At 44.6% G+C, this 12,229-nt stretch overlaps 1 protein-coding gene across 3 annotated transcripts in view; it reads left to right on the top strand.

Annotated features, from left to right (window-relative positions):
* Positions 1-12,229, top strand: part of fosb (FBJ murine osteosarcoma viral oncogene homolog B) — a 138,471-nt gene that overhangs the window by 95,170 nt on the left and 31,072 nt on the right. For all 3 annotated transcript variants that reach the window (XM_072270293.1, XM_072270291.1, XM_072270292.1), the window contains 2 exons: positions 3,527-3,723; positions 6,418-6,497. In XM_072270293.1, the coding sequence (XP_072126394.1) occupies positions 3,527-3,723; positions 6,418-6,497 (277 nt within the window). The remainder of the gene's footprint in view (positions 1-3,526; positions 3,724-6,417; positions 6,498-12,229) is intronic.

Below are 12,229 nucleotides of genomic sequence, written 5' to 3' on the forward strand. Positions count from 1 at the left end.
TCACACATTTCCTCACACTCTCTCCTACTTCTCTCTCACACTTGCACTCACATTCTCTCTTTCACACCTACCCTCTCTCTCACACACATTCTCTGATACTGTCTTACATTCTATCTCTCTCAAACTCTTACACTCTCACCCTTTCACATGCACTCCCTCACACTTTCTCTTGCACTGTTGTACTCTCCCGTACACACTCTCCCGCACCCTCTCTTGCACTCTAACCCACTCTCTCACATGCTCCCTTTTGCATGGTCTTTCTCTCTCTCTCTCTCTCTCTCTCTCTCTCTCTGCCTTGCACTCTCACAAGCTCCCTTTCTCTCCCTCTCCCTCTATCACTCACAAACAATGACTGACCCAGCGACCAAAGAAACAAGGAAGGGTAGGTGAGGGAGGTGGAGGAAAGAGGTGACTAGTCTTGATGGTGGAATGGGATGGGTGAGAGGGGGGACAGGGAGGTGGAGTGGGGAAGAGGAACAATGAGACGTTAGAGCGGGATGAGACTCAGCCTATGTACAAGCTGATTGGTACAGAAAACATTGTCAGGATTTTAATCAGATGGAGATTGACTCTGAACTGGCAAGGCAGCCATTAGGAAATCATAGTCAAAGAGGGAGGCTTTACGCAAATGTTTTAAAGGAGGTCGGAGGGGCACAGAGAGCAGTCCACTTGGACAGCAGAAGGCACTAACTCTTGCAATTGTGTGATGAAAATAGAGCAATGGCTGAGAGGGCCAGTGAGGAGGGGCTGGGGGTGGTGCTGAGGAATGAGGAGGGTGGGGCACGATGAATCCTGGCAGAATTCATGATCTCACCTCCCTGCCCAGAGTAGCTGAAGGCACTTTCCAATCGCCAAGGATGCGTACTATATGTCAACCGTGGACTCTTCACTCTTCCCTTTGCTATTTGATTGGCATGTTGCTTCACATCAATCAGGAAATCTGTGGTCCCCATCTCACCCAAAGCAGGGTTACCTTCTGCCCGCCCCCGCCCCGATTTCCAACACTAGGCCCATTGGTGCTTTTCAAATCTGCCTTGTGTCAATTGGTTTATTTTGCTTAGTTGGAGAAACTTGGGTTTCTTTTTTCAAATTCCCAATTCCAACAAGATGGCACTCGTCCATGTAGTGGGACATTACGGGAGCAGTGGAGGGAATTAGATACAACCAATCGTCCAAAGGGGCTTTGCTGCCGGACCTGCTGAGATCCACCAGCATTTAGTGTGTACAACAACAGGAATTCTGCAGATGCTGGAAATTCAAGCAACACACATCAAAGTTGCTGGTGAACGCAGCAGGCCAGGCAGCATCTGTAGGAAGAGGTGCAGTCGACGTTTCAGGCCGAGACCCTTCGTCAGGACTAACTGAAGGAAGAGTGAGTAAAGGATTTGAAAGTTGGAGGGGGAGGGGGAGATCCAAAATGATAGGAGAAGACAGGAGGGGGAGGGATGGAGCCAAGAGCTGGACAGGTGATAGGCAAAAGGGGATACGAGAGGATCATGGGACAGGAGGTCCGGAAAGAAAGACAAGTGGGGGGGGAACCCAGAGGATGGGCAAGAGGTATATTCAGAGGGACAGAGGGAGAAAAAGGAGAGTGAGAGAAAGAATGTGTGCATAAAAATAAGTAACAGATGGGGTACGAGGGGGAGGTGGGGCCTTAGCGGAAGTTAGAGAAGTCGATGTTCATGCCATCAGGTTGGAGGCTACCCAGATGGAATATAAGGTGTTGTTCCTCCAACCTGAGTGTGGCTTCATCTTTACAGTAGAGGAGGCCGTGGATAGACATGTCAGAATGGGAATGGGATGTGGAATTAAAATGTGTGGCCACTGGGAGATCCTGCTTTCTCTGGCGGACAGAGCGTAGATGTTCAGCAAAGCGGTCTCCCAGCCTGCGTCGGGTCTCACCAATATATAAAAGGCCACATCGGGAGCACCGGACGCAGTATATCACCCCAGTCGACTCACGGGTGAAGTGTTGCCTCACCTGGAAGGACTGTTTGGGGCCCTGAATGGTGGTAAGGGAGGAAGTGTAAGGGCATGTGTGGCACTTGTTCCGCTTACACGGATAAGTGCCAGGAGGAAGATCAGTGGGGAGGGATGGGGGGGTTCATGGATCCCTTGCTTAATGGTATTGATCCAAAGCATAAAAAAGAACCCCTGCCCTATCTATACCCCTCATAACTCTGTGTCCCTCTACCAAATCTCCCCTCATGCTCCAGGGAGTAAAGTTCAAAGCTATTCAACCTTAGCTGCGTGAAAGGGAATTCTCAGGAACTGGAAGCCACTTTGTCTATGGGGAAATAAGGACTAATTGGGGGTGGAGGGGGGTAGAACTATTTGGTTGTAGGTCTGGGGAAGTGACTGGGAGGAATTTAAACCAAAAGGATGGTTGTCTTAAAATGGAGGTGGGAGACAATAGGTAAGAACGGGGCTGAGAGGAGAAAGGACAGTGGGGTTTTGGGTGACTGGATCCTTACAGAATTGGGTTATGGAGACTTGCATTGGAAAAGGCTGATTTAGCAGAAACAAAGGCTAAGATGTAGATTTTAAAATGTCTGTGAAACACACTGTTAATCAGACCACAGCTGAATGATTGGGAACCAGCCAGGAACCCGTTCCTCATAACAAATGAAATGATGGATGTATTTTGTGGCCATGCTAACCCTGACCTATATCCTGTAGGCTCTCTTATGGGAATTGGACATTCATTTTAAACATTGCAATCTGTGCTGCTGGCCCCAGAGATCTGGGTTTATTCCTGACCTCAGATGTAGTTTGTGTAGAATTTGCACGTTCTCCCTGTAACTGGGCTCCACTTTCCTCAGACATGCAGGCCAGGAGTTCAACTGGCTACCAAAAATTGCCCCTAGTGTGTGGAATCTGGGATGAAAGAATGGGAATTGAGGAGAGAATTCCCATGCACTCCGTGGCTGAGGCCTTCAGCCATCGGGCTCCAGCACTGAACTCCGTGACTGTGGAGTTACTTTCAGGGACTCTGCAGTTCATATCCTGTGTGTTCATGTTTTTGTTGTTTGCACTATTTGTTCCTTTTGTGTTTGACGTCTTTGTTGTGTGGCGTTTTTTTGTCGGTTCTATTGTGTTTTTCTGTTTTGTGGCTACCTGCAAGAAGATGACTCTCAAGGCTGTATATGCTATACGTACTTTAATAATAAAAGCACTTTGATCTTTGAACTTTTGAACCTTTAAATAAAATGGGATGAGTGTAGAGTTAGTGTAAGTGGGGGTCAGTGTTGACTCGATGGGCCAAAGGCCTGCTGCTTCCATGTCTTATGACTGTGTTGTCCTATTTGAATAAGGATGAAATTTGGGACAAAAAGTAGGAAAGGGAAGGAGATAAACGTAGGGGCAATTACAAGACTCAGGGGGGAAAATTTCCTCCTGATCACAGGCTCAAACCTTAGCACAGCAACTACTGATACTCATGTGGATGGGTTATTATGGACTGTCCCATAATAACCACTCCCCTATACCAGGTAAGTGACTGGTGCCCGTCACTTTGCTGTTGTAGTGGTCCCGTTTGAGGAGGTCTGGAACCGCAGTTATTGCCGGACCATTGAGGTGCTGGTGGATGTCGTACGGGAGTATCCGAGTCAGTCAGAGTACATCTTCAAACCCTCCTGCGTCCCTCTCCTGCGGTGTGCCGGCTGCTGTGGGGATGAGAAGCTTCGCTGTACAGCCCGAGAAATGTACAACGTGACGATACAGGTGAGAAGTCGATCAGAGACAGAAGAGATTCTGCCAATGCTGGAAATCCAGAGTAACATGCACAAAATGCTGGAGGAACTCAGCAGGCCAGGCAACATTTATGGAGGGGAATAAACAGTCAATGTTTTGGACCAGGATCCCCCTCCACAGATGCTGCCTGACTTGCTGAGTTCCTTCTTGCCCTCCACCATCAGATATCTGAAATATCCATGAACACTACCTGATGATACCTTTCTTTAGCACTATTTATTCATTTGGTAATACACAGAAACACTGGAAAACTTGTTCACCTAGGAGCTCAGAGGGTTCAGTGGAGAGTCGGTGTTATCACTTCAGAGGATCCGTCCTGGGCTGAGCACACAAGTGCAATTCCGAAGAAAGCATGGCAGCGCCTCTATTTCTCCAGAAGTTTTATCATGACGTCTAAAACTCTGACAAAAGTCTATAGATGTATGTGAAAAGTATACTGACTGGTTGCATTATAGCCTAGTATGGAAACATCAATGCCCTTGAAGGGAAAATCCTTCAAAAAGTAGTCATCAGAGCTCTGAAAGGACATTTATGACTTTTTATTTTCTTTTTGTACTACTTCAGACATCCCACCCTGCAAAAACTCATTTCACCACCATTTCAAGGAGGTAGCACCCCCGCCCCCCCGCAACCCCATATCCTCCTCCCCCCCGTCGACCTCCAAGGGTGTATGTAATACCTTGTTTAGTGATTTTGTCTAATCTGTAAACCGTTGGGTATTATGCAGAAAATGTGACATTAAAATATGTACTTATATTATATTATCATGTTTATTCTATTACAACTTTAAGCAAGTCTACAGGGAGTTTGGCCTCATCAAGTAGGACATCAATAGCGTAGCTCCTTGGCAGCCAGCCAGCTAGTTTAAATAACGTTACCTACGCTAATGAACAAATGACACCTGTTAAACTCACCTCAACATGTCTTTTACATTTTAACCCACCATGGGCAATAGAAAAGTCACTGTTGCAAACAGTGCAGCGAGCAACACTGTCATTATTTTTGAGGTCGATTGTAAAGCCCACCCACAGAGAGAACTGATAAGTCTACTTAGCAGGGGTCCGCAATCATTTTTGCATCGCAGACCGGTTTAATATTGACAATATTCTTGCAGACCGGCCGACTGGGGGCGGAGGTGTTAATCACAACCGGAATATAGGTGGAAAGTCAATTGCATCATAACATTTTAAGTAACGTTTGGATATTAAACACACAGCACATATTTTCCCCGTATAAACATATAAAATCATTGTAACACACCAATATCGCTGAATCAGTGGGAGCCCTGGGCTTGTTTTCCTGTAACAAGACGGTCCCATTGAGGGGTGATTGGAGACAGCGATACTCGAAGGGGGTTCCTTATGTCCAGTCTATTCCGCAATTTAGTTTTCATTGCATTCATTGCAGAAAACTCCGCTTCACAGAGATATGTTGGAAATGGAAGCAACGTTTTCAGTGCTTCCGTGGCTACCTCAAGATATCCAGCCTTGTCTTTGATCCAGAATGCCGGCAGAGATGTTATGTCAAGCATACTTTTCAGCCCACCGTCATTTGCAAGCTCGAGGAATTGATCTTTTTCCCTCGCTGACATGGATGATTCACTGGGGACATTCACAAATGGGTCACGGACCCATTCCTTTGCACGTCATGGGTCACTGATGACCTCGCGTGCGTTAAAATTCAACAGTGCGTGACAGGGAATGAGGAAAGGTGCAGCTAACTCATATCGCCAAATCATTTTGTTTCCTCGCGGCCCGGTGGTTGGGAAGTCTCTTAGCATGAAGACAGACCAATCAGGATGCCACTCTCCCTCTCCCTCTCAAAAAACTCTATTTCCGGGATATTGTATATAATTTCCGGGCATCAGGGAGCCACTATCGATATGCGGGAGACTCCTGGAACTTCCGGGAGAGGTGGGATGTCTGCTATTTATTTAACTTTTAAATATATATACTTACTGTAAGTTACAGTTTTTTATTGTTATGTATTGCAATGTTCTGCTGACACAAAGGCAACATATGCCAGAGATATTAAACTGATTTGGGATAGAGCCATCCATCACGGGTAAAGTCCTCCCCAACACTGAGCACGTGCACTGTTGCAGGAAAGCAGTATCCATCATCAATGACCCCACCACCCATGCCACGTTCTCTTTTCATTGCTGCCATCAGGAAGAAGGTACAGAAGCCTCAGGATTTACATCTCCAGGTTCAGGAACAGTCATTACCCCTCAACCATCAGGCTTGTGAACCAGTGGGAATGTTTCCCAGAACCTATGGATTCACTTTCATGGGATTGTCATCTCACGTTATCGATCTTTATTGCTTATTTATGTATTATTATTTTTTTCTTCCATATTTGCACAGTTTGTTGTTTTTACACACTGGTTGTCTGTCTTGTTGGGAGCAGTCTTTCATCGATTCTATTATGTTTCTTGGATATACTATGTATACCTACAAGAAAATGAATCTCAGCTTTGTATATGGTGTCTTATATGTACTTTGATAATAAATTTAATTTGAACTTTGAACCTAATGGAGAAAGGTGACCATGAGGTTAAGGCTGGGTGAGATACTTGGATAACCAAGGAGCTCGCAGCTGACTGAGTGATGCAGTGTCTCCTGATGTTTTAAGAAAACAGATTTTATCTATCTTATTTTTTAGGTCATTAAGTTAACACCTTTGGAGCATGTAACCAAACAAGAGGAGATGATCTTCACGGAACACAGTAGTTGTGAATGCCGGTGAGTATGGGTTAAAGTGCTGAGCTTGTGGAGTCACTCTGGGCTTTGCGTGCATCCAAAGGACCTCCCTGGAAACCAGCCCAAGGTCCACAGACTTTGCTAGGCCAACACTGGTGAGCCCAAACCAGTGAGTGTTTTCACTCCCCTCGACGCCCATTTGCAAGACTCTGTCAGGAGACACTGGAATACGGCTGGGTATTAGACACCTGTAGCCCGGCCCATGCTGAACTTAGAGGTCAAGAGCCGGTGCCCTCCACCAAAGCAGAGTTAGAACCAGTAGCCATGAATGGATGAATGGTAATGCACCCTTTCTCCCAACTCCACCAAATCCAGCTGCAAAAGCAGGAGGGTTGAGCATGGAGCTAGCAACCCCATCCCGTAAAAACCCAGAGCAATACAAACACCAACCGAAGCTCCAAACACCTCATCCATAGTCGACGAAAGACCTTCACCTATGAAATGAATAAATGGGCTACACCTGGACCTGAAAGATTGGCCCAGGAATGAGGACTTGTCTAACAAGCTGCCATTTGTGGCCTATGCCCCAGCAGGAGTGACAGGCTTTAGAAGAAGGAGAGGCTTCCAGAGAGGTGGAGAGCAGATTCAGAGTCAGAGTCATAGAGCATGGAAACAGGTTCTTCAGCCGAATAGTCCATGCCAACCAAGATTCCCACCTAAGCTAATCCCACCAAGTCCACATCCATTTAAATATTTCCTATCCACATACCTGTCCAACTGTTTCCTATCCGCTTACCCGTCCAACTGTTTCCTATCCATCTACCTGTCCAAATGTTTCCTATCCGCATACCTGTCCAACTGTTTCCTATCCGCATACCTGTCCAACTGTTTCCTATCCGTCTACCTGTCCAACTGTTTCCTATCCGTCTATCTGTCCAACTGTTTCCTATCCGTCTACCTGTCCAACTGTTTCCTATCCGTCTACCTGTCCAACTGTTTCCTATCCGTCTACCTGTCCAACTGTTTCCTATCCAACTACCTGTCCAACTGTTTCCTATCCGCATACCTGTCCAACTGTTTCCTATCCGTCTACCTGTCCAACTGTTTCCTATCCGTCTATCTGTCCAACTGTTTCCTATCCAACTATCTGTCCAACTGTCTTTTAAATGTTTATGTACCTGCTTCAGCCCTTCCTCATACCACATACTGACTGCCCTCTGAGTGAAAGGTTGCCCCTTTGGTTTCTATTACATCTGTCCCTCTCGCCTTAAACGTATGCTTTCTAGTTCTTGATTCCCCAGTCACTAAATAATCATAAAAATATACTAACTCAGTCTCTTAAGTCTTGGTAACTTCTTCGTGAACCTCCCTCTGTACTCTTTCCAGCTTGATGGCATCTTTCCTATAGCAGGGTGACTCACACTAAACACAATATTTGCTGAAATAATATCAGGGACAGAGGGCTTTCATTGTCTGAATTTAAAAGGATCGCTTTTCTTGGAACAGCTTTTAGTGCAAATGTGCCAGGCCAAAATCTTGATGAAGTAATTAAGAATAAATTCCCTGAAAGCAGATGCTGAAAATCTACAGCAAAACTAAACATGATGACGATACTCAGCAGGTCAGACAGCATCTACGGATAGAAATACACAGGTAAAGGTCCAAGTAAAAAATCTATCATTAGAATTGGCTCTGCCTCGTTTGGCCCAGCTCTGATGAAGAATTATAGACCTGAACTTTTAACTCTGTTTCCCTCTCCACAGATGCTGCCTGACCTGCTGAGTATTTCCAGTATTTTCTAATTTGGATTTTGGACATGGGCACCACAGTAGCACAGCAATTTGCATAACGCTATTACAGCTAGGAACATTAGAGTTTGTAGTTCAACTCGGCTGTCATTTGTAAAGACTCTGTACATCCTCCCATAGAATGGGTGGGTTTTCTCCAGTCTCCTCCCACAATCCAAAGACATGGGTTAGTAGGTGAATTGGTCATTGTAAATTGTCCCGTGATTGGGTTAGTGTAACACCTGTGCAGCGCTTGTCTTAGCTCGTGTGACTGGTCGCCGCAAATTGCATAGTATTACACCAGGTGTTAGTGGACCATCAGAAGCTCTCAGTATTGGAAGGAGGCAGTGAATAGAAAACACGTCCTTCTGAATATAAGTTGCGTTTATAAAAAATAGCAATATATACAAAATATTTACGAGTCAGCACAATGCAAAATTCCAACATTCTGTTTTAGGTTCCAAATTTCAGATACCAATGAAAACCAAATTTCTTTTTAGTTAAGATCAGTGAGATTCACTAGAATAACCTTTATTATTCCAATTTCTCTAACTTCTGGGCCACCTCGAGGAGACTCGTGTAGCAACAGAACTCTCAATGGATATGATTAAATATTCTCATTTCAGCCTGATACAGCTAAAAAGCACAACTGCTTCCAAGGTCAGTACAGTCAACAAAGATGTCTTTGGTGAATAAAATCCGATGATCTCAGAGCTAGGGTGCTGAATCAGAGGGACATTAGGACCGCATGTGTCCTTTGTTTCACGGAATGCTGATTAACCCCTTCTGTACCGGATGCAGTGATTCAGATCGAAGGGTTTACTATATACCATCAGGATAGATCTATAGAGTCTCTCAAAAGCAGAGGTGGAGGAGTATGCCTCATGATCAACTCTTCTTGGTGCACAAATATATCAATGCTGCCCCAATTCTGCTCACCAGACCTGGAGTATCTAGCATTTAAATGCCATCCTCTTTACCTACCACGAGTTCTCTGAGGTCATTTTGGCAGCAGTATACATTCCAGCTCAGGCCAATATCAATCAGGCTTTAGATGATCTGAGAATGGGATCAACATGCATGAAACAGCACAACGCAACGCCTTCACCATCATTTTGGGTGATTTTAACCAGGCCAGTCTGAAAAAATCACTAAGTAATTACCATCAACAGATCACTTACAATACCAGAGGAAACAACACACTGGACCACTGTTACACCACCATCAAGAATGCCTACCATGCTATTCCATGCCTTCACTTCAAAAAGTCTGATCAGCTGGCTGTACTTCTACTCTCTGAGTATAGGCAGAGACTGAAAACTGCAGCACCAGCAGTGAGGACCGAGAAGGTATGGACAAGGGAAGCACAGGAGTGCCTACAGGACTGCTTTGAATGGGTGGAGTGGACTGTATTCAGGGCTTCATCTTCAAATCTGGATGAGTATGCTGCAGTTGTTACTGACTTCATTAAAGCCTGTGTGGATGAGTGTGTGCCCACAAAGACTTGCTCAACATCCCCAAATCATAAGCTGTGGATGAACTAGGAGATACGTCGTCTGCTGAAGGCTCAATCTGTGGCATTCAAGTCTGGCAACCCAGGCCTGTACCAGAAAACCAGGTATAGTTTGCAGAGGCCTATTTCAAGGGTGAAGAGACAATTTTAAATGAGGTTGGAGGCGACAGCAGATGTACGACAACTCTGGCAGGGTTTGCAAGACATTATTTCCTACAAAGTGAAACCCAATAGCATGAATGGCAGCGATGCTTCACTACTAGATGAATTCAATGCCTTCCCTGCCTGCTTTGAAAGGGAGAACACAACTACAGCTGTGAAGATCCCTGCTGCACCTGATGATCCTGTGATCTCTGTCTCAGAGGCTGATGTTAGGCTGTCTTTAAAGAGGGAAGGTCCCAATAGAATACCTGGTAAGGCTCTGAAAACCTGTGCCGACCAACTAGCTGGAGTATTCACGGACATTTTCAACCTCTCACTGCTACAGGCAAAAGTTCCCACTTGCTTCAAAAAGGCAACAATTATACCAGTGCCTAAGAAGAATAATGTGAGCTGCCTTAATGACTATCGCCCGGTAGCACTCACACTGACAGTGATGAAATGCTTTGAGAGGCTGGTCATGACTAGACTGAACTCCTGCCTCAGCAAGGAGCTGGACCCATTGCAATCTGCCTATCATCACAATAGGTCAACAGCAGGTGCAATCTCAATGGCTCTTCACACTGCCTTATTATCTTATTACCTGGCCAACACAAACACCTATATCAGGATGCTGTTCATCGACCATAGTTCAGCATTTAATACCATCATTCCCATAATCCTGATTGAGAAGTTGCAGAACCTGGGCCTCTGTACCTCCCTCTGCAATTGGATCCTCAGCTTTCTAACCAGAAGACAACAATCTGTGCAGATTGGTGATAACATCTCCTCCTTGCTGTCAATCAACACTGGTGCACCTCAGGAGTGTGTGCTTAGCCCACTGCTCTACTCTCTATATTCACATGACTGTGTGGTTAGGCATAGCTCAAATACCACCTATAAATTTGCTGACGATACAACCAATGTTGGTAGAATCTCAGGTGGTGACGAGAGGGCGTACAAGAGTGAGAAATGCCAACTAGTGGAGTGGTGCCGCAGCAACAACCTGGCACTCAACGTCAGTAAGACGAAAGAGCTGTTTGTGGACTTCAGGAAGGGTAAGATGAAGGAAAACATACCAATCCTCATAGAGAGATCAGAAGTGGAGAAAGTAAGCAGTTTCAAGTTCCTGGGTTTCAAGTTCTCTGAAGACCCAATCTAATCCCAACATATTGATACAGTTATAAAGAAGGCAAGTCAGCAACTATACTTCATTAGGAGTTTGAAGAGATTTGGTATGTCAACAAATACACTCAAAAACTTCTGTAGACGTACCGTGGAGAGCATTCTGACAGGCTGCATCACCATCTGGTATGGAGGCTACTACACAGGACCAAAAGAAGCTGCAGAGGGTTGTAAATCTAGTCAGCTCCATCTGGGTACCAGCCTACAAAGTACCCAGGACATCTTTAGTGAGCAGTGTCTCAGAAAGGCAGCGTCCATTATTAAGGACCTCCAGCACCCAGGACATGCCCTTTTCTCACTGTTACCATCAGGTAGGAGGTACAGAAGCCTGAAGGCACACACTCAGTGATTCAGGAACAGCTTCTTCCCCTCTGTCATCCGATTCCTAAATGGACATTGAATCTTTGGACACTGCCTCACTTTTTTAATATATATTATTTCTGTATATTGAGACGATTTTTAATCTACTCAATATACTTATACTGTAATTGATTTACTTATTTATATTTTATTTTTTCTTCTTCTTCTTTATTATGTATTGCATTGAACTGCTGCTGCAAAGTTAACATATTTCACGACACATGCCGTGATAATAAACCTGATTCTGATTCTAATAGATCTACTGTTATTCCTTATTTAAAGGTTTACAGGCTAACATTCGTACTTTTATTCATCCCTAGTTAGTTAGGAAACTAATTGAATTCCTATTTTTAAGTACAGGTATTATGGCTAACCTCACTTTTAGTTCTACGTCAGTATGTCTACAAATTCAAATTCAGGCCCCCCCCCCCACCAACATAACTCCTTTCACAACAAATTCTCCAACATCACAACTTTTAAACAAAGTAAATATCATTCAGTCACTTATCAAAGTCTTAGCAAAAATAATCAGTTCTTCAAGAAAATTAAATTCAGATCCTTCAAAAGAGGAATAAACTAATAAATCCAACCGTACTAAATCCTCTACGTCTTGAAGCATTTCATTCTTTGATTTTGGGTAGCTTGCCATCTTGTTTCTTATTTTGTTGGATGAAATAGTTGCTTATCCACAGAAAGTTGATTCTCAAACTTATACAAAAAAAATCCTGACCAAATCCCCCGGTGTGATTTAACAGAACTAATTCCCAGTTACACAGTAGAGATCTTGGACA

This window comes from Mobula birostris, chromosome 10 (assembly GCF_030028105.1).
Source record: "Mobula birostris isolate sMobBir1 chromosome 10, sMobBir1.hap1, whole genome shotgun sequence".
NCBI classification, from domain to species: Eukaryota; Metazoa; Chordata; class Chondrichthyes; order Myliobatiformes; family Myliobatidae; genus Mobula; species Mobula birostris.